The 24,414-nt window shown below is 35.3% G+C and overlaps 1 protein-coding gene across 4 annotated transcripts in view; it reads left to right on the top strand.

Moving 5' to 3' along the window:
- Positions 1–24,414, top strand: part of NEURL1 (neuralized E3 ubiquitin protein ligase 1) — a 147,543-nt gene that overhangs the window by 110,281 nt on the left and 12,848 nt on the right. For 3 of the 4 annotated variants that reach the window (XM_007423233.4, XM_025163424.2, XM_025163423.2), the window contains exon 4: positions 15,144–15,824. The exons of the other annotated variant lie outside the window; for it this stretch is intronic. In XM_007423233.4, coding sequence (XP_007423295.1) covers positions 15,144–15,824 — 681 coding nt within the window. The remainder of the gene's footprint in view (positions 1–15,143; positions 15,825–24,414) is intronic. 4 annotated transcript variants of the gene reach the window in all.

Consider the following 24,414-nt stretch of genomic DNA (forward strand, 5'->3'; position numbering starts at 1 on the left):
ACTTGGAGTATTAGAAATAAAAAAGAGAAATAAGTATTCTATCAATATTAATTACAATTTAGGATATCTATATTACAAGCATAAAATTATTTGACTTTTTCATACAAAATTGAGTATAACATTACAAAGAAGGAAATTGCTCACTTCACTGTGAGAAGTGACAAAGAAAAAATGAAAAGAAAACAAGCTCTAGGATATTATTTGAAGATTAAGATTGTTAAAAGTAAAAGGAAGGAATATAACGTGGGTTTATTTGATCAAGGTTAAAATAGATGCGTTGTTATTTCTGGTAACCCTTAATGGACTTTTGCTGACCAGGACAGAACAACGAGGTTTTAAGGATCTGTCTATAGATAAGAGATGAGATATGGGATGAAGAGATCATTTGTTGTATTTTAAGAGAAGGTGATGAGTTAAGATTGTTTATAATTGTTGTGATGAAGGGGGAAGTTACTTCTTTATATATTTCTTTTTTTTTCTTTGCTATATTCTTATTTTTTCTTTCCTTTATATTTTTCTATTTTTCTTTTTTTCTTTGCACTTTCTATTTTTTCTTTTTTGTAGTTTGTATTAGTTTTTATCTGTATAACTGTAATGCTTAATACAATTATTCTAAAAGAAAAAAGGAAATTGCTACAAATTACATCATATTATTTATTGTACAATTAAGGTTTCAATCTTGACCTTAGTATTAAAGTCTCTATTATATAATTGCTCTCTATATTGTAACATGTTGATAAAGGAAAAAATAGATAAGCAAAACAAATTTAACAAAAATTAAAATACCAAAAATAATTAAAAAGAAAAACAAATGAACTATTGGGTTTCTAACTTCCCTCATTTTGTACATCTGCTATTTTGCACTATTTTAGACATTTAAGACCCCTGAGAAGCAAAACTGTACGTGATTATATTTACCAATTTAAGATTTGGTTTGTATTAATTTTTCAACTAGAGCAATTTCTCATACTTTTTGTACCATTGATCCAATGAGATGTGTCTCTCTCTGTGTTTAGTTTTTTAGGGTTTTTGCTATAAGAACCAGATGACGAACAACAGGAAAAGAATTTATTTCTTATTTTGCATCAATATATATGCTTTGGGAAATTTGGATTTGCTGAAATGAAATTTAAAAGGAATCACACATAGAATTCCACTGAGATTCATCAAATTCAAATCACCCTACCAAAGTTTAATGCTTTTAAAAGAATCTGTCAGGTTTAATCTAAGTTTTATAGAATAGTAACGAAATTCCCTTAATTTTATATGATATAGATGTACATCATTTTCCCAAACTTGTTTATTCTTTTAATTTATAAGATCATGATGAATAAAACTTTGATCTGAACAAACAACAGTTTGGAAGGGGGATTTCCAAATTCTATTAGCTGTATGATTTCATTCTAATAACATAATATGTTTATTGTCAAGTATGGTTTTATTCCAATTCACTTTTATAGTGGCATGATATCACTCAGCTCCTGTTCTTATGTGAAAATGATTTCATGCCACTTTGTTTTTATTACTAATATTGGCAGAACAGGTAGCTAGAAAGTATTCCAACCTTATCATCTGTTTTTTGTTGTAAGTTTTGTCTCCATAAAATGCTCATTTACATAGGTCCAAATGCTCAATCATTACATTTTGGTTTCCTGCTTGTAAAAGTGTTCTATTTCATTTATAACTTTTTTTGACAAGGATATTTATGCTTGAGTTGAATGTTCTGCCTAGCATACATCGAATATGAGATTTTCAAGAGATGATCAAAATGACGTTTTAGGGTTAAAGTTTCTGTTAATATTAATATTGTCTTCATTTATTTCTATGCCTGTTGCTTGTTCATTAATAGCAGTTATAAATTATCTACAAATCCTCTAAAGAGTTACAGACCGTTAGTGGGCGCTGTTAGTGAATTATTTTGTGAATACGCTAATAATATAATCACTTTCTTAGAGTAAAACAGAGTTTATATGGCACTCAAATCTATGAGGAAAAGGCCATGAGAAAAATGGCATAAGATATGTGCAGCAAGAAGGGCTGCAACTTTACTGGTAATTACTATAATATCTGTAACAGTGAAAATATGGGGACCTTGATTAAATTCTGAAACACATGATGAAACACGCTTAATACAGATGACATGATACCAGATTTTAACCTTGGAGGTACCTGAAATCTTATCCTTTTTCTCAGTGTTATGTCTCACTCTTGCAGCTGAATGTTGAGAACAAGTGGTTTACAATGTAAATGGATTAACAAATAGCAAGTCACAGATGTACTTTACATAGAAGATGTTTATGGGAACTGTAAAAAATCTTTGCATAATACAAATACATGACATTTAGAATTTAAAATGGCAAAAGATTTATAATATTTCCAAGAATTTGTTTCTTCCAGAAACAGAACAGATAGAAGACAAATGATATTTCACCCATTTTTATTAGCTTAATGGAAGTTCTTAGATATCTATGCAGCTGATGTTCTCACAGGACATGCTCCCAAATCAGTATTACACATTGAGAAGTTTGGACATGAATAAATTAAAACCAATATGCAAAATAGTTAGCTATGTGAGTGAAATGCTTTGAGAATACTGTATCTGGAAAGCGGTTTACAAACAAAATAACTATGATTGTGCTCAGGGAGTTGGAAATACATTTATTTCTAAACATGTATGGTTAGTTCAGTCCAGCTTCATAATTAATTCCATCTGAACTAATTTAATAGTAGAAAATTATGTCACTTGAATATTCCTTAATCTGGTATACTGTGGGGTGCATATTATCACAGGTGAATATCCTGTGAGGCATATACCACAGACCCCTGTTGTATATATTATCTAACTATAAGGTAAAAGTTCTGTAGGTACAGAGTAGTGGAATCTCTTTGAAATTGTTTCATTTAAAAGGGTTGACTCAAAATATTTTGCTATCAGAGGTGAAAACCAACAGGTGCTAATTTCTCATCCATGTGCAGAACTGACAGGGCTTGCAATCAGATTTAATACTGGCAATAGATAGCGTTAAAAATCATATTTCAGGCAGCAGACTAGCACAGAGGACAGAAGACAGGTTATGTAGCATATACTACTCCAAGGAGAGAAACAACTAGAGATTGCATGCAAATAGCTGAAAGGCTGGCCTTGCTTCTATTCAGTAACTGCCTTCTCACTTTGCCTAAGTTTGCCTTACATAAAACAATCACAAACTTCCTTCAGATATTTGAAGTAATTTTTCTCCTGGTGAAGCAGTGGTAGCACACCTTAGGTATCTAAATGGCATTACTTATCTGAAGGCTGGCCTTTTCATCATGCTTTTTTGGCCTAGTTGTTAGCATTAGTCTCTTTTCTCCTGCATAGGATTTCCTATTTTTGAGCCTAAAAGGAACATGGTATTTATGCAAAGTTTAAAGTAATTGGAGGAATTCATGGAACACAATTGGGCTGCTATTTCCACAGAGTCATCATGAAACCATTTCTCTGTAGTACCTGATTGAGAGAAAATATTGCCAAAGAAGTTCCCCAGTTTTCTCATGCAACTAGGACATTCTTGATCCATAAGAAAATGCCTGTATATGTGGTCTATTTTTTTTCCTATGAGCTGTATAGAGAACTGAAAAATAAAGAAGCTAAATATGGGAAGGAGAAACGATGATTCACAAGGAAATAAGAATGAGTTTCCAGGCACAAGCAATAGATTTAAACCTTCACTGTGACCCATCATTTGGTGGTTTTCCAGCCCTGTAAATTTCTTTCTTACAGATTCCAAGCAGCATGTGATCTAATGTGAGAAGGTCAAAATGTTCTCATATAACATGTCACAAGATTCAGTATTTTTGTCTGAAAACACATGAGATTTGGAGATTTGGAGATTATAGCCATTTAATTATTTTTAAATTAAGTGTTATTTAATTTTGGAAGATATGTAGAGTTTGTGAATAGTTTGATGTTAACTGACACCAAGTTAACCTTTAAACCTAAAGAAATAACAGATTACTGTATTCCTAAAAACTTAATACTTTATAAAGCCATTGAAGATAGAAAAACTTTCAAGCCCAACATCTGAATTCTTAATACTATCAAGCAACATGAGGAACAGACAGCAGTATTTTGTTACACAAGAAAAGTAGATAGCCACAGTAGTTTGTTGAGCTTTTATAAAAATATAATGGAATGTTATTTGAAGATGGAAGGTTATAGGACCATATATAGTTGTGGATAAACTGGGAATGAGTTTAACTCATTGATACCTCTGTGGAAGTTTCTTGATATAATTTTGTAACAGTATTGAGATGATGGGGGTTGTTGACATATTTCAAATGCTATACTTAATCTTTGTTTTGTAGCAACATATTGGGGGTGGGGAGGAAAGCAAAAAGTAAATATCAACAGAAGCAACAGACTGCCTAAACCTGTGCACTGGTGCCCTTGTTAAGTCTTACTTGCTTGTATGACTTTCTCCATAGCAACCCGCTTTCCGCATTAAACTACTCATTCAGCTGAATAGCTGTTAGCATGGTGCTAATGGTACTGGTGCCTAGGAAACCTGATGCTCACATGAGGCTGCTATGAATGAGAGTAAAATGTTCTTCAGTTGCAAAACAGGGCAGTCAAAAGGCTGGTTTATGTGTTTGTCGTTTCCATTTGAACAGCACCAAAGTTGAGAATGAGCATGCTTGATTTCACATAAGCTTTAATATTTGGGAGATTTGTTATGTTCTGATGATCAGAAAAGCAACATAATGAGATATGTATGTATGTATGTGTGTGTGTATATCACTTTTTCTTTTAGTACTTCTGGAAATACTGTATGGGAGTAGTCATGGGTTTAGACCACTGATCTAAAAATGAAATTTGATGCATAGTTATTTTCATTGATAAGTTCTCAAATCTGACAACAGAACAGAATATATCTGACACTGAAAGCAATTTTTTAATCCTGGTGATTAAATGTTTGGATAGTCAGATGGCTTTATTATGTTCAACAAAAAGTAAAACTGATGTTTTACTTTATGCTTTACTCATTTTTTAGTTTAAAGATGGATCATATACAGTAATTGTATCTGGAGATACAATTATATGATCCACAATTTACTTCTTGGTTTGTCAATGGATCATAGCAATACTCCAAGGAAGTTTGAAGGAATGTACTTCAAACATATATATTGGAATTTAATTTTGTAGATATTTGGCAGTGATTATATATAAAAATGCAAGAATTTTTTCCAACCCCATAATAATCTTGTTCTCAAATAGATTTTTAAAAAAAACTCAATTGTTAGCTGATGAAGCATATGATTATACAATATGTTATGACCATGCTGTTGGAATATCATTGGTGCTTAACAAAAAATTATTCTGTTGGTTCTGTTCAGGTGGTATTTAAATACATCATTATTAAAAGATCCAAAGTTTCTTAATCAGCTAAAAAGAGATAGTGATATTTTTTTCCATAAATAGATAATCAATGAATTTGGTGATTATTTCAGATACTGTAATGAGCTGTAGGAATAACTTTGAGGAGCAGGAGGAAGAGCCACAGCCAAGACAACGTTCAGATAAAAAGAATTGAGTCTAAGGCAGAAATGTAATTTGAAAAAACATCTCAGGCTTGACCGTCCTTAGTTCTCTTGAAGATAAAGGGAGGGAGGCACATGCAGACTTGCAAGATACTGTTACTGTAACCTTATAATAAAAGTAGTATTAGCTTTCATAACTTTGGTTTCCTAGTCTGGTCTACCTCAAAGGGCTGACAGATACCTTTGAAACATGTGTTTGGGGTTGAATTATTACATATGCATCTTGGGGGAAAAAAGAATCTTAATGTAATATCTTTTACATGCAGAGTGTGTATTCTGTCAATGAACTATATGCCTTTTCTTTAATCTGAAGGATTTTCTTTTAAATGTAATGAGAAACCAATTAAAAAACACCTGGCATCAAAACTATTAGTATTTCCGATACTAATATTCAAAATTGTAGGATTGGGTCTATTAAGTGTTGCCATGTGTTGATAGTTGTTTGAGGTACTTATGCAACAGTCAATTAATATAGAGATTAATATTTATATGGAGATAGATCTATTGTTGATCCTAAGCATTAGTTTGCCACTATGTGAAATTAAGGATATTGTACAATAGTTTGCACCGTCTGTCAAGTCTCCGTTTTTTGGTACTGGAATGTAGATTGACCTCTTCCAATCTGTTGGCCACTTTTTGTTTGTTTGTTTGTTTGTTTGTTTGTTTGTTTATTTGTTATTATTTCTTGGTAAAAATACAGGAGTGGTTTCCTGTTGCCTTCTCCTGCATAGTATGAATTGATGCCTTTGCCATTGTGACTAAAGTGATCATCTACCACTGGCATCTGCCCAATATTAGATGCCTGTTGCTTTAGCTGGACAGCTTCATGCCTTGGGTGACCCTGTCTTCTTGGCATGGACTCCCAGCGTTCTTCACTCATCCCTCTCATCCCCCAACCACAATGCGGCAGCACAGCACAACTGGCGGGGGGAGATATAAATATTATGGTACCAAGAATAAAATTAACGTTTAAAATATGCAAATGTTAAATTGTGTACCAAAATTTTGGAATGTGATGATTTATAAGAAACTTTGGGATGTTGCAAAGAAGACAATGTGTTGTTGGAAACAAACCACTATCCCAGATGTAAAATCCTACACTGAAGAAATATTTTCATTTTCAGCGTTTGAATAGCTCTTTATCAACATAACAAAAGGACTAATCAGTATGACTGTGTGACTGAAGTTTAATTTGTAGTTCAAAAAAATGTTTTATACGTTATACACACACCAAAAAAGGTGGGATTGGGGGAAGAAGAAAAAGAAGAGATTTTAATTTTTTCCCCTTTCTTCATTTGTATTTTATTTTTGTATCTTGTTTTTTTCTTTTTCTGTGCTTATACGTAATAAAATGTTTTTTTTAAAAAAAGATTCCCTCTCAGTTTAATCCATCACCCAACATACTACATGAATTCATCAATAGTTGAATTTTTCAGACATGTCTTCTGGCATAAAAAACTACAGATGTCTTTCCTTGGTACCGTTCTAGTTTTCACTACACCATGGAATTAAAGTTACCAGATTAGACCTGTTTTTCAGCTATTTGCTTTGCATCTGTTCCTGATGCAAGGAATGCTTAATTTTACATTTATAAATAAGATTACTCAAGGATTCCTTTTAGGCTTTTCTTTTTTACTTGTAATGCAGTTTATATAATGAGAGCATCTAATCTCTTAATATTTTTTTGTGGCATTATCTTAAACTCTATAATAAACTGACAAATGAAATAGGCAACAATTCATATCATAGAATTACTTAAATTGCTTCAGTTTAAAACATTTTTGGCTCCCATCCACGTTATGTTAAACATCTGATCATATCCTTCTGCTCAGTAAATAGTTTGGAAAGTCTCAAATGGGACTTGCAGAAAAGCATTTAAGCACATGTGCAAACTCCTTTTCCTATACCCGAAATACAGCCAAATTGATCAAGTGGCCAAAATACAGCCGAAATACAGCCAAATTGATCAAGAAGGAAGCATGAACACTCTGAGCATTCCCTAGGGGCTGACGCTGGTTGCAAACTAAGAATTCTGAGTTATAACACTGGCATTCTTTGACGTGGCATTGAATACCCTTTGGTGCCATTTTAGTATAATTAAAAATAATCAGAACAGCTCACATATCTGATATCTGGGGTATATACTATAAACTGTATACTGCTGTACAGTTATTTTCTTAGAAAGTATATTCCAAACTATCATCATATCATTCCTATAATTTACAGCACCAAACATATCTATTTAAGTAATTATGTGTTTCTTTTATTTATTTTTCATATTTGTTTACTGCATATTTGTTTACTGACAAACCATGGCAGTTAACTACAACAAAAAATCTGAAGAATATCCACAGTCAACAATAAATACTAAGCTTACCTATGTTCATAAAATATGAGTACAATAAATAATAAAAAACCCTAGCAATAAATAATACATAGCATCATCATTAAAAAAACAGTCTAAAACATCCTACAAGAAAATAAACAACAGTCCTATGGAGGAAGCTTAGAATATAAAAGAAGCTTCTAAAATTCTTCTTAAAACAAGCATCAGAAAGGCAGATCAGGCTTTTAGGGGTGAGAATTCCAAAACACGGGAGCTGCCACTGAGAACACCCTAACCTTATTAAGTTCCAACTGGGCCTTCTCCCAGGCTGGCATGCATCTCTGTAGCTGGTGTTACATGCTTCCCTCAGAAAATATTTGACAGAACTTTAACCACTTTGTTCTGGACCTGCTGTGGTTTCTGAGTTTCCTACAAGAAGAAGAACTCCTGTGACTGAACTCCTCAGTTAGTTCCTATGTGAACCAGATTGCAGAATGGATGAGATGCAACAGCTTAAAACTGAATCCAGACAAGAGGTTTGTGGTTTGTGTCTATGAGGGATATCTCAGCTAAAGAGAACTTCAGGACTCTTCCTGAAGTTGATGGGGTTAATTTTATAGATGTCGAATAGCAAGGGGGGAGAATACAACCCAGTAGCACATCACCGCACAATGGCTGACCTGGAGCAGTATTTCCTCAGTGCCACCCTCTGAAACCTATCCTTACAGTAAGAGTGGAACCATAACAAAACTGTACCTCAACATCCAACCCCCTAAAGCAGTCCAGGAGGATACCATGGTCAATGGTATAAAAAGTCACTGAAAGATCTAGAAGCAGAAGCATGAACATATAAGCTCTTTAGAAAAGAATGAACTGCTTGTCAGGAGCCAGCATGGGCTCATCAAGGAGAAATCATGTCAAAGCAGTCTTTTTTTAGATAGAGTGACCAGTTTAGTTGACTATGGGAAAATGGTGCACATAACGTATGTTGACTTCAGCAAAGCATTCAACAAAATCTCTGAGATTTCAGTACAAAAGATGTTAAAATGTGTGCTGCATCATGTTATCATTAGATGGATACAGAGTTGGTTGAACTAACATACACAAGTGTACCCCCACTGGCTTTGCATCAGGCTGAAGGGATGTATTGAGTGGAATACCCCAGAATCTGTTCTAGACCCTGTATGGTTCAACGTATTTATAAATGAGTTGGATAAAGGGATGGAAAATATGATTATCAGATTTGCAGACAACACAAGTCACCTTGGAGGACAATATCAACATTCAGAAGGATATTGACAAGCTGGAACATTGGACAAAACCCCCCAACAAGATGACAAGCTAGAACATTGGACAAAAAAAACCCCTCAACACAGACAAAAGTCCTATATTTGGGAAGGAAAAATAAAAGGTTTAATTTGACTAAAGGATGCAGTGGGAAACCATACGTGGCATCAGTAACTATGAGAAGGATTTGGGAATCTTGGTGGATCCAAGCAGAAGATGAGGAAACAGTGTGATGCAGCTCCAAAAAGATAAAAAGTAGTCCTACATTTAACAGAAGCATAATTCAAGAGCAAGAAAAATCATCATTCCTTTCTATTCTGCATGGCCAGACCACATCTAGAATATTGTATCCAGTTCTGGGCATTATAGTTTAAGAAGGACAGTAACAAACTCGAGCATGTCCAGAGCAGAGCAACCAAGATGATAATTATCTAGGAATTTAAAAAAAAAAAAACCCTTACAAGCATTAGGTATGTATATCCTGGAGAAGAGAAGATGGTGGGGAGACATGATAGCTGTCCAAGTATCTAAAAGGCTGTCATGCAGATGATGGGGCAGAGTTGTTCAGAGTTGTTCCAGAAGATAGGTAAGAAACAATGGGTTTAAAGTACAAGGGAGTAGATTTTAGGTAGACATCAGGACAAAATCTCAATAGTAAGAACAGGGGAACAGCCTGCCTCAGGAGATGGCGGACTTTCCTTCGTTGGAGATATTTAAACAAGTTGCATGGTATCAGATATGTTCTAATTGTGGATTCCTGAATTGGACAAGGAGTTGAACTAAATAAACAAGGTCCCTTCCAACCCTTACATTCTATGATTCTACTCCTGTCATGCTCCCTCAACAGATATCTTTCAGGATGACCAGTGCTACCTCTTTGCTATGGCTCTGCCTGAAAGTAGCCTGAAATGGATCTAGAAAAACAATTTCACCCAGGAGTGCTTGAAGTTGATATGCTACTACCTACTAACTACTTTGACAAGGAATTGTAAGTTTGATACCAGCTTATAACTATGAAAAAGAGAGATATCTAAATATTTTTTTTCAGGATGGGATCTACCACTGCCTTTTGCTCCCTCCTTGGTTGAAGGAGTATTAATAATATAACCAAAAAGAAAAAGAAAAAACCTAAGAAGTATAAACTCCTGTCAAAAATGAATATGGAAGATGAATATGTTAAGGATTGTATGCTCAAGTGGGCAAAATGTTTTGGATATGTTGGACCAGTGAGAAAACATGTGAAATAAAGGTTTGAAGTTTACACTTAACTACTGTACAACCCGAAAGAATTTTTTTAAATAAAATGATGTATCATTGGTATTTAACCCTGGATAAATGATCTAAGACGTATAAAGGAATGTCAAATGTATGTTGGAAATGTAATCAGTGTGAAGGTACTTTTTATCATCTTTGGTAAAAAGGCTAAGAAATACTGGGACATGATATGTATTTTGATTCAGAAAATCTTAAAAATAGATGTACAACTGAAACCAGAGGTTTTCCTTTTAGATATGATGGACAAATAGATGGAAAGAAATCATGGGAACTTACTTCTTTATAAACTAACAGCAGCGAGATCTTTATATGCACAGAAATGGAAAGATTTAGAAATACCTACCGCTGAAGAATGGATATTGAAATTAATGGAATTGGCAGAGGTGGCAAAATTGACAAACTGATATCACAACACAATATCACAGCACAAACCATGTGACTTACACAGTTGTGTGCAATATCAGGATTCAAATATAAAAAGGTGGGGGTTACATGTTAGCATCATCATGCAAGTTTCATCATTTTTTCTTTGTTGTGATTTGTACCAGATACCTATGTTATTAATTCAACAAATATGTCATTTGAGATAATGGGCTCATAATGATTTCTGTGGTGCTGCAATATGAGGTTATATCTGCTTGCACTTCCTGCATTTGTTTAATTACAATAGATTCATCAGCTAGAATACTGCTACCTCAAGGAGGTTTGGAGAATTAGCAGTGTTGACAAAGAATAAGATTTCTAGATTTCTGAATTATCAGTAAAAGAAGAAAAGCTTATTTATTGTTTGTTTGGTTAAGAGTGGAAGCTGTTAACTGAGAAAATCATGGATCATGTTCTGAGAAAATCATGGGTCATGTTCTGGAAATCATCACTTTTTATCTGCTTATTTGCTAGCTATGAATATGTTGCAACTGACAACTAAACTAGTGCATATACAGTTAAGGACAATACAGATAACTGATCACCATAAGCAAAATAATAATTACTGTTATAAATAACTACCTTGGTTGGTTCTGGCTTATTTCTGTGGTGTTTCCAAACCATCTGATCCCCAGAGGAGATGAGTGATAGAAACATTGGCCAGTTGGACTTCGAAAGAATAGAGTTGTGGACCAGTTATCCTTTGGAGGGTTTTTAGGGACAGTAGGATTTTTCAGACTTTTTCCAAGGCTTGAGATATCATCTTTATCTCAGAGAGGGAAACATCCTATGTGCATCCCTGGAGCTTCCAAAGGTGATTTGTTTTTTCAGTGTGATCTCACAGGTATGCTTGGAGGAGCTGTAGGTCCACTAGATCCAAAATCCTGCCCACCTTCTAGAACACTCTAATGTAGGTGTTTTTATGTTAAATTCCTTCCTACTATTTTCAGTGATAAAGGATCAGATTAAATATGGACACACACACACACACACACACACACACACACACACACTTAAGAACAGAAGGAAAAGCAGAAAATATTTTCTTCTATCCTTTTTCTCTAGAGCTTTGAAATCATCAGAAGTTTCATCATGGCAATCTGAATAACTGTACACCTTATAAAACAGAGATGATATGTTTTATATATATCATGATATGTGATATAAATATCACATTTATTTTTATTTTTTATTTTTTAAATTTTTTATTTATTTAATATTAATATTATTTATTTATAACTTTGTTATTATTTATTTATTATTTAAATTTAAATTTATGATATAAATATGATCTTTATATATATCATTATATATATCATTATATATATATATATATATATATATATATATATATATATAACATGATATGTGCTTCATATATGTGTCACTGCTTTGTGGTGCTTTGCAAATGCCATTGTTCTGCAAAAGCCATTCAGTAAAAGTGGCCTGATATTTTGCTATATTTTAGTAAAATAATACATACATGTTATGTGCTTCAAAGGAACAAACAAAGGCTGAAAAATTTGCTGTGCGTTCTCTGATGTAAATGTGTCATTGCTATGAGCTCCTGAACCCTTGTCCCCTAAAAAGCATTGCATCTGGCTATAAAAAGATTTTTTTTAAAAAAGCATTGCATCTGGCTATAAAAAGATGTATATTAGAACTGAATGTTTGTTCTGATGAGAAATATTATTTCAATTTCCTGAACATTGTTCAATGATGTCAGCCAGTTAATGTCAAACTAAAGCAAAATTCATGAGTTAAACACAGTAATACTCTGCTTGATTTCTGATAAAGAATTATTGGAGAAGTCTTATTCTGGTTCTTTATAATATCCTGCTCTTACTTGATTCTGATGATCCCTTTGACCATTGGAAGAAAAAACAATAAAAAAAAAGAATGTCTTTTGCTTTGCTATAAAGAAAAGCAGTAAGTGTGCCTCAGAACTGAATATTTGTCTTGCTAGAGGTTTACTTCAATTTCCTGTGCATTTTTCAAATAATATCAGCTAGATAACGTCAAAGAATAGTCAAGGACATTCATTTAGTATTGGTATTAATGCAATATCCAGCTACAGCAGCCATTTTGGAAACTTTTGAACACAGATATATAGTAGTAGAATTGTGTTAGGAGTTTCAGAAGGATTTTCCAATCCAGCACGATCACCTTTGTGCTATTTGAACTTCATGCTATTCCAGTAATAATGGGAAACCTTTTCTTTTTTCTTTGTTTAAATAGTGTTTATACACAAGGAACTTTGTGCAGGGAGAATACTGAGCAAACATCAATACAGGTAGTCCTTGTTTAAGCGACCACAATTGGGACTAGCAACTTGGTCGCTAGGGGACACAGTCACTAAGTGGAAAATCACATGACTGTGACTCTGCTTATGTTTTTGCTTCAGCTTTCCTTTTTTCCCCCACTCCCCCAACCTTTGGAATGCTCACCCTGTGCTGGGATAATTAGCAAGAAGGGAATTAATGTTTGTAATTACTAGGAAGGGGTTACAAGAGAGGAAGGGATTACAAGAAGAAGAGATTACAAGAGAGTAAGCATGCACACAATGGGGAATAAACTTCAGAAGAAATGCACTAGTGCCAGCTGTTTAACCTAGTGTGCTCACGGCCCCAAGTGTGCTAGGTAAACAGCTGGTGCTAGTGCATTCCTTTTGATGTATATTCCCCATTGTGTGCCTGCTTACTCTCTTGTAATCCCTTCCTCTCCAATCTCTCCATTATATGATTTGGGTGTAGGAAACAATGGGTCAGGCACAGGAGAGATTGCCTAAAGAGACTGCTTGTTTAGGCAATCTCTCTGCTCTGTGGGAAGGAGGGAGAGAAAAAACAACAGCCCAGGCGTTACTAATTGACTATAAAGGTGAACACATGACAGAGAGAGAGAGAGAGATGCTTCAAAGGTCATAACTGGTCCTTGTTCACAAAGTTATTTTTTTAGCACCATCATAACTTCAAACAGTCGCTGCACGAGGCAGTTGGTAAGCGAGGTCTACCTGTACTAAAGTCTTACAGAAATTAATGATTAAGTCTCATTCCTTTGCTCCTGGAGATACTTAGTCATAACTAATTCCCACTGTGGATCATTCCCATTGTTTGTCACTTTGAATGAAGTAATTTGAAAAGCTGATTAGTTTTTTTTAATGAATAACACACCTTTTCTATCACAATAGAACCTCAGATAATATTTATCACTAATAATAAAAAAGCACTTAATAATGCAGCAAAATGCTATAAAATCAAAATTAATCAATTAAAAAAACCCAGCAAATAATAATATGTGGCTTATGTCATGCTCTCACCTCTCACCCATGTCTTCCAGAAAACAGACACCTCAGGGATTCCAGAAATGCTATTTTATTGTTGTAGGGTATAGGAACAGCATCTTGAAAACCTATCCAAGTTTCTCTCTGTCCACCTTATACTGAACAAAATCAAGGTGGTGTTAGTTTACATTTTTTTTTATCATGCTTCCTTATATCTATGGACTATTTAATCTCTTGTCCAAGTTCCTCCTTAATGGCTTGCTCCTTCCTTTCCCCCTTAACAGTTCTCTTATACCTTCCCCAAGGTTACCTCTAAATTTCTTTACAAGTACTGACTCTTCCAGAAAGCCTTTAGGGACTGATTGATTGAGTGATTGAATGGTTGGTACCATATCAGTCTAATTTGTTATTGTTATCTGTTATTAATTTGATGTATTTATTATAATTGCTTTATTTACTTGTATTATTATTTGTAAATGATGGGACTCTATTAATGGATTGAGGTGGTGATAAATACCATAAACAAACAAACAAACAAACAAAGTAAAACAATGACATGAGCCCACATTTTCTATGCTTTGGGGATAAGACATCTTTTCTTAAAATCTTTATTAAATCCAACTATATACTTAAATATTCTTGTCATTCTATCAATGACACTTATTCTGAGAACAAATTCAAAGCATAGCTTTCAGGACTCTGCAGCAGTCTTCTTAGAGGTTTCACACTCTGGATCCTACTTATTCTTTCCCAGTGTTGCCTCCCATTCCAGCAATTGATACTGATTGAGAGTCTATTCAGAAGGAAGACTGAAATCTTTACAAGATATTGTTTTATGGGAAATTGTTTGAAATTCACTTTATTGCATTGGGGCTTTAAAGGAAAAGAAGATTTTGCATTCCTTGTTGAGCAACTGATAACAAAACTGAAATGCTTTCTTCACCTTGGGTTATCTGTTCCCTCTCTTGTTTGCAGATAGTGAAATTATTCCTCCTGATTGCCTCCGTCCAAGATCCTTCACAGCTATCCGCCGACCCTCATTGCGCAGAGAGACTGAGGATACCCGTCTATCTGTGAGCCTTTGTGACCTCAACTTACAGGAGGACAATTTCCATGTCATGACTGCCATGTGCCCCATTCCACAGAATTCTCTCAACTCTCAGCATTCCCACCTCCTCCCATCTCAACTTGAAAGTGACCTCCGCTTCCATCAGCTCAGGGGAGCCCATATTAAAATTCTGGATGACCAGACTGTGGCCCGTCTGGACCATGCTCGAGAAGAGAGAACTTTGGTTTTTACCAGCAGGCCACTTAGAATCAGTGAGACTATATTTGTCAAAATCAATAAATCCAACACTTCGCGTACTGGGACACTGTCATATGGGGTAACTACTTGCGATCCTAGCACCCTGAGACCCAGTGACCTTCCTTATAACCCAGAGTCTTTAGTTGATCGAAAAGAGTTCTGGGCAGTCTGTAGAGTGCTGGTGCCTCTCCAGAGTGGAGACATCTTGGGATTCATGGTGAATTCAGAAGGTGAACTGCACTTGAGTCACAATGGAGCAAGTGCAGGCATGCAAGTATGCGTGGATTGTTCCCAACCATTATGGATGTTCTTTGGTTTACATGGAGCAGTGATGCAAATTCGTGTCCTGGGTATGTTTGTCTCTTCTTATATGCATGTTGTTATTTTGTGGGTGAATTGGAATGAGTGATAGCACTAAAATGCTGTATTGTGTAGAAAAGAAACAGTTATTTAGATTATGAGATGGGTTATAATGAGAGGACTGAAAAAGCATATTTGTTTTCCCAGTCATTTCAGTTTCAGCCAGATATGAGCACTGAAACAGCAGATGGAGAAGAGGGTAATTAATTATTATTTATTCTGCCATCAAAATTACTTTCCAGTCTTTCTTTTCCAATACCAATAAAATGTAGCAGAAAATTAGTTTGATGACAGCCTCCAATTTGCATACAAATGATATAGGAATAAGACTTAAATATAGCATTTTTGTGACATAAGACAGCAGTTTCTTTATGTGGTACCAATTTTGTGATGGGTCCTATATGTTTCTACAGGCCTAAGCAGGTTGGGGGTCCTTTACCCAAAGGAATATAATGACTATGCACTTCTGATGCATGTGTTGTAATTGGTCCTGATAGCCAAACATAAGCCCATTTTTATAGCCATAATCCTAAAATATCCTTCATCTGTAACTCTAATCATGATAATGTATAAGAGACATATTTTCTATAGGTTAATATTTTGGTGTAGTTGGCGTGAGCATTTTTTTTGCAGGTGGTAGGATTGGCTTCTTGAAAATTATGTTATCCTCCAAGGTTGACAGAAATTGGGACAGTGACATGATGATGTCACTAGAGTGGAAGATGTCAAGTATTTTGCCCTTTTTGGCTTTATTGGAGTTGTTTCTAAGAAGCATGCCAAGCCTAGTAGTAGTTAAATACATAGGTGTTGCTTATTGTTTCAGTTTTTAAAAATATGCCATCAACGTTTAAGTATTTTGACACCAAATTTCAGTTTTGCAGTTTGAGGGGTGGGGTGGGATGGGATCTGTGGACCACAGAAAAAGGAGTTGCAGTGCTGTATAGTACACATGAGGTGCACATTGTCCTCCTTCGTTGGAAGTCATAGCAATAATACATATAACACCTTAGACAAACAAAACACAAGGATATATGCTCCAGAATACTGAAGAAGTAGAAGAGTTAATAAGGAAAGGGAACAGACCATGAAAGGCTGGTGATTAGCTGCATGAGGGTGGAAGTTTCTTGCTTGTGTCAGATGTTTTTTGCTAAAAGGACTTTGTAGGCATCAAATAGCATATTAGACCTATTGCAGGGCCTGACTTGCTAAGCACATATATCAACTGTTCTCCATACATGGTGCAGCTGGAGGATCTCTTTGCTTTCAGTTGATCACCAGACAGTCACTCACATGCTGCTGTGCTCATCACTGGAACAGCCATATTTCTTTTAAAATCCCCTTTTCAAGACTGTAACAGTTGGGCTCTTTCAAACAGCAGATTAGAATGAATCCATCACAAGGAGGGTTTGGCAGATGGAAAACATGAAATGTTCTTAATGAATCTCTTTATCTCACAATTGCTTTCAGGTGCTTCCCATTTTAGGAGCAATCTTTTTAATTTGGCATTATGGAAAAATGGACTTGTTAAAGAGACAGAAATTTAGCAGACCCATCTTTTGAGGAGCTTTGCCAGAAGGCAGACAGCACTTTAGTACTTTGGTAGAAATCTGTTTAGAAGTAGCTTTTGGAGAATAGGATTCTGGTCTATGTCATCTGTCTGTCTGTCTGTCCTTGGTGCATCTTGGAAAGGCATTAGCCAGATGTGTGAAATACTGGGTGATCCCATCCATCAGGCTCAAGTTTTCTTTTTCCTTGCATGTTAGGCATATATTAGTAATTATAATTTGAAGATAATTCCTAAAGGAATTTAATCTTTAAATTCTCATTACTAATATACACAGTGTCCTAAATGTATCTTCTGTTTCAGCATTGTTTAAAGTAACATCAGTGTAAATTTGAAGTTGTTTTGTTCCTGTGATAGTGGGACATTTCCTTTGTAGAGAGCCATGTGTCTTCTGAAAAGACATAGAGGTTTCTTGTTCTATACTCTATTTATCTTTATTCCTTAAGGTGTTTTTGCAAAGCATGCTATGAACTTATTTTAGTTTGGAACAAGCATTCATATTTTTAATAAAAGACAGGGAATGAAAGAAAGCTGGCTCAGATTGAAGTCCATTTTAAAATATGTATTCAGAAATGTATTTCAGCATAACATTTGAAAGTCGTAAGTGATAGAACTGAAACAACTGAAGATTTACTTTACCGCAGAATCTGACCTTAAGATTCCCGAGTTATCTTTTTCAGAGGTTTTTGAAGGTAACATGATTCATGACTTCTTCCTTGGATGAAGTTTTCATGTGGTTACTCATTTCTCTCTTGACATTATCTGTGATTTCAAGAAAATCGATACAGTCCAGCTGTAGTTCTAAGCAATGAGCCGCCTGTAATAACTGGTTGTCCTGGATAAGGATATGCATTGTAAGGGCATCTAGATTAGTTGGGATCAGGAGCATCCCTATGAAAGAGTGCTATGATTCCAGAAATGCTGTGTATCAAGTATAAATGGGAGTCAGTTTCCACCTGCAATGCTTCCTTAATTATTATAATTACCATAACATTGTCATGAAGCGTAACTCAGAGACAAGTACATATTTTGCATGAAGTTCTTACTTCCCTAAAGTGACAGGGAAGGTTTTTTCCTGACTCTGGAGATCTGTTGCTCTTCAGGACAGATTAGATAGTTGGGTAAGGCAGGTTGTGACACAGCACCTCTGCAAGCCCTGGACAGCTTCTGCAAGGAGGTAACCTCTCATCCAGCCTCCAACTTTTTTATGCTTGCTCCAGATATTTATGTGGACAGCAGTTGATTGGAGACTCCTGTACATTTATCCCATCCAGGGAGAGGAAGCAATTACAGGGGATCCCTCCTCTCCCATTCCCATCAGCAGTTCACAGGGATATGAGTGGGATAACAGGAAGAAAAGCTAGACATGACAGCTGACCAAAGATTATTGAAGATTATTATAAAGAATGGTAAATTACAGCAAAGAAACTTTCAACCAGTATATACATTTTAGCTTTTGTACCCCTGTGAGAGTAGAAATAAATAACTTTCAGCATCAGAATAATAAAAGTCTTGGATGAAACAGAATGTTACTAGTATGTTATATTGTTCTCTTATCACATCTTAAGCTTGTGTAGAATAAACTGGATACAGGGTGATTTATCATTGTTTTGAATTTATTTGTCAGGACAGATAATGTGTACCTATTTCTTGCATGAATACCAGAGTTGGTTGGCTTTTCTTTTGCCTTCTTACAAGAGTGACAGAATAGACTAAACTTTCCAATAGCAGCCAAGTTTGTACTTCCAGCAAAACATACAATAAGATAACACATTTTTCAAATGTTCAGATTGCTACTTTGTTCATCTACCTCCTCTACAAAAATTTCACTGTTTTGGAACTTTGTGAACTCAAGGACTTTTGAAACTGCACCCAAGCTGCCATTACATTAATGCATTGGGACTGCAGTTCCTAGGACTCCCAGCCAACATGAACCTCAGCCAAACTGGAAAAAGCTGGTCTACACAGTAACTGCCTCATTAGCTGTTGCCTGTAGTTTGGCACATTTAAACTAATGCAGTCAAACTTAACAATTAAAATGCAGGTCACTTTAATAACTTTTAAATAAGGTTATTTATTTATTAGATTCCTCCATTTCCCCCTCCAACTTGGCATTCATGTTCTCTTTATCTTCAGCTTTTCCTAGTTGTGGGATAGGTGTTCTCATTATCTTTCTTGAACTAGAACTGAGGTTATGTTTATTTATTGTGAGAAGAACAGATACTAGAACTTCCCACCCAACAGTGAAAGCATAGCTCATTTTTTGAGACCTCCGATTTTAACAGTGTTTAAAAATTATGAGATGAATTCTGAAGAAACTAGCAAAAGTAGCAAACAAAGAGAAAGTTAAGCTTGTGATTTCTGGAAAATTTCTGAATGGAAGAGACGCAACAGAATCTTGTGATACCTTAATTCACATCCTTAAACTGTATAATAGTGTGACTTCCTAAAAATGCTAAAGGAATCTGTGTGATCCCCCCTGCCTTAAATACAGCTAATATTATTGTTATAGTAAAAAAACTATACATTTAATTTACCATCTATAGATACTCCAAGGGCTAAAAATGTAGTACTGTACCTCACATTGACGGAGATAATATTTCTGAGAGAATCTGAACCTAGATAACCTTGGTCAATGTCAACGGATTGCCAAAATCCAGTAACAGCATAGGTATCAGTTGTTATACTTTGCAGAAAGAAGAATTTTGTCCATTTCAACTGCATTCAACCCCAACCCCTGAAATATATTACCCTCTAATCACAGCAAATTCCAAAATGTTATCAACATTTTTGATATAACAACTGATTTTAACTGATAAATATGAACATTTTTAAAGCAGGCAAGTATAGAAAAGGTTAATTCCAAATTAATGTGACTGTTTAATTCAAATAAATAATAATTTAAATAATATAATATTGCTGGCATTTCACAGAATCTTTCTAAAAAAATAAACGGAAAGCCAGTTTGTAAGCTCAAAATTAAAAATTCCACACTGAACTACTGTATCATATCTGATGCATTTGTTTCAAAAGTGGACCCCTCTAAGTTGTCTGTGACCCACCAGGGGCCTTAACCCATTGTTTACCTCCTTGTTATGGGATAAGCTTTTGTTGCCTATAATCCACCATTACTTTGTAGACAGCAGACTATTCACAGTTAGTAGATGTGACGTTGATGAAACAAAGGGTTCTTCTCATGCTACATGTATTAATTAGCTTACAAATACCAGAACATATGAGTCACATTTAACAACTGTTATGTAAATAGTCACTATGAAAATGATAATTAACACTATCTATACCTTAAACATTTTATTTCCTTCTGACCTCATTATTTATTGTTTTCATACACCACTGAACAATGAATGTGTATATATTCCTGCCTCAGGATTCTTGCCTTCATACATCTGGGAAGGTGTTTTTAAGTGCATTTTTCTTGCCTTTGTTGCAATATATTATCATAGTTATTATTTTTTTTTACCATTTTAATTTCTCAAAATCACTGCTACATTGGAATGATTGTGGAAAATTAAATGAGAATTTATTAAATGTGATGTTATCTCATTTAAGCCAAACATGATTGGAAGGCTTTTGTGTTGTACATTTTTTACTTGCTGTTTAGTCTTTCTCTTTGTTGTGTGTATATTAATGGCGATGAAGTCTGTCCCTTGCTATGATGTTTACAATACACAGTTTAATTCTTTTCAACTGAACATATTGTGAAGTAGGGAGGGCAGGATAGGGAGAATGTGTGGCAGCTTCAGAACATTTGGATAACACTTACTGGAGTGAACTGAGCCCTGTTTATACAGGACTATGAATAGGACTGCAGCAAACCATTCCAGGATGCTAATGGAGGCAGAGGAGAATGAGTATCTTAAGGTTGCTTAGAAGCAGTAACGAAACTGTTATGCTGGAGATTATTCTGAGCTGACCATACTGTTCCCATCACTGCTGACAGAAAGCATCCTGTGATAGTCTCCCAAATCTCCAGGATAAATTAGTATAGCTAGAATAACTTCATAACTTCAGACAACCACCACAAGGCTTTTTTGCAAATGCTCCAAAGCTTCCAAGATAGTTAATGAGTATTGTAATATCAGAAATGAAAAATACGCATAGTCTGGCAATATCCTAGACTTCAAATGCTTAATGTGTGACAATGTCTGCAGAGAATTAGGAGATGAGAACATTACCTCCTTTCTGCACTGGTCACTACGAGGTCACCACAATTGCAGTTGGTGTGCAAACCCATTCATTTTAGTTTAAACATAAGTGCAAACCATGCCATTATGCTTGTTCAACAAACCAGGGTTAAAAAGCAGGGCATTGTATCATATGTTAATTGGAATTGCTTCAGGAAATTGATACAATAACTTATCTCACAGAAATCTTTGGTTGAAAAATTATGTATCTGGAAAGGATCTTCTGGCTCATTTTGAAATGCCCAAATCTGTTCTATTAGTAGTATGGCTTTTGGTGAGTGCAGGTTTAGCTTTAAAGAAAGCAAGATGAGATTTCTTAAATAATTTCTTAAATTAACATAAACGAGAATATAAGTTGTCATTCCACTTACATTGTCTTTTAACTGTAGCTTTCACCATTTCAGTGCAACTACGATATTTATCGTTTTGTTGTCTCTTACGTCATGAAGTTTGGCTCAAAAATTTGCTTAACAAATAATTGGTGCAGGGTTCTCCACAGAGAATTTGTATGGTGACATTGGAGGGAGAGGAAGTTAATCCTTTTCTTCCAGTACAGTCTTAGTTTAAATGGCCTCCATCCCCGCCAATCTGCTGTCTGCAGTGGGAAAGAAAAACCAAAACTGCACAAGTGGCTTTCACAACCTTGCTAGCAGTTCACTTTTGCAATCCAAATATGACAAAACTCAGTGTGCTCCTAGGGCAAGGGCCTTTTCCTACTACCTACTTGGAATACTCTCCACACACCCTTGAGTTTTGCAGAAAACTGTAGTGATGTGAAATCTGTGTTTCTTTTGCTGATCCCTATCCTGCCTCTCTTGCCTCTTTTCCAGATACCTTCAGTCAGTCACCTGACTTTCCTTGAAGGTAATGGGTGACAAAGTCAAACAGATTTTATGCATGCTGAAGTTTTCTTTGGATCTTGTTGGAATAAGCAAGAGAGTGCTAATTTAAGATCAGTATAGCTAAGGATGACTTAAATGTGTCTTATTCATGGACTGCATGAGGCTTTAAAAATAACACCCATGCTGACGTTAAAATACCATGTATCATGCCATGTTGGGCAAGTTGTTTCTTTTCAACTGGGGCAATGCAGGGTTCAGAGAATGTATAATCTAGCATAGATCAACATTTGCCTGCAAATGAAAACAAAGTCTGCTTGTGAATTTGGTGGGCAATGAACCCTGGCTCATATTTTAAGCTAGAGGCTATTGTCTCCCCATTCTTTTCCTCTTTCTCATTATTGAATTGATGGTAATCAGTTAACGTTTTAAAATAATCTACAAAAGCAGAGTCACACTGACTGCCAAAAGAAAATAGCCAGACACTGCCCTGATTGGCCAAAATTTGATGTTAATTAATGGTCCATTAGAAACAGCTGACTTTTCTCAGAACATTGTCCTCAGTGATCTTGGCATTTTGAGTGGCCTTACTGATTTTATTGCCTTTCCTCTACTGCTTTCCTTTTAAAAATGGTAAAAATGAAGGTTGGAATAGTCACTGTAAAGCCAGTTTATTATGGTGAGATCTGTTTCTGAAGAGCTGTCTTGTGAATGTGACTTGTATAGTATTTACGCTTTTACTGATTGATAAAATACATTGTGGAAACTGTAAGTTCCACATGATTGTTTAGGTTTGTTAACTTTGATTCACAAGATTGCCCTTATGCCATTAAGAGATGCACAGAAAGGAAAACAGTTACAAATCATTTTGTAAAGGGAGGGGTATAAACACTGTTGTCAGAGGGAATAATTTTTTTTAAAAGTACAGTGACATTCACATTCAATGAATGTAGATTTTTGATAACATTATTAGATGTTGTGATATTGTTTGGGTAAATACAGAATTAACACCTTTGGAGCCTGGTTCATGTGTTTGTGCCTGTCTTGTTGTTGATCACAAGTTGTTTTACATTAGAGGGCTATATGGAAACAAGGCCTGTGAGAGAAAAACCTGATTTTCCAGAACTGGCTGTGAGTCACAGATTTGTCAGACAGATTTGGCAACCAGTTGTGTTCTATTACAGGTAGTCCTTGTTTTGCAACCACAACTGGGACTGGCAACTTGGTCATTAAGTGAAGTGATTGCTAAGTGAAACATCACGATTTTACTTCAGCTTTCTTTCGCTTTACAAACCTGTGAAGGTTGTAAATGCAAGGATTGGTCGTGAAGTTATTTTTTCAACACTGTCATAACTACAAACGTTCACTAAACAAGGCAGTTACTAAATGAGGACTACCTATATTTTCTTCTAAAGGCATATGCTTACTGCCAGGTGCCTCCATTGCAGCTACAGGCTACCAACCATTTTGGGAGAAGAGGAACAAATATTGTCCCATACTCCCAGCCTACTGTGAATGCCTGTGTTTTCCTGTTTCATGCAGAAAACAGTGTTTTCTAACTTGTAGCTGACTACCACGTGCAGCGGTAGATATGCCCTCTCAACTGGGTTGGTGGTTGTTGCCCTGCAGCTCTCTAATCTTTTCTGCAGTTGTCAATAAGGGATTTCCAAGGAATAGTGATGATAACCTTTGTCTGACTTGCAGAGGGTCAAAATCCAGCAGAAAGTTCATTTTTAATTTACCATGTTTCTCTCCCATAATGATTCATTTTTTTCTGATGAATTATTTATTTAATTTTAAAAAGTTAAATAAAGCTGTTGAAATGTGGAGCATTCTTTTCTTTTACCCAGAACTTTGTTAACCCAAATGAAAAGTATTACAAAGTCCTTATTACTTATATTCCTGCAAAACCCTTTGCAGTACTTATTCATTTTGGATTGTTTGGAAGCTGGGGTGAAATCCTTCTGCCTCA

Source organism: Python bivittatus, unplaced genomic scaffold, assembly GCF_059951505.1.
Source record: "Python bivittatus isolate LINGU-HERP-01145 unplaced genomic scaffold, Pbiv_v1 ctg000980_np1212, whole genome shotgun sequence".
NCBI lineage: Eukaryota > Metazoa > Chordata > Lepidosauria > Squamata > Pythonidae > Python > Python bivittatus.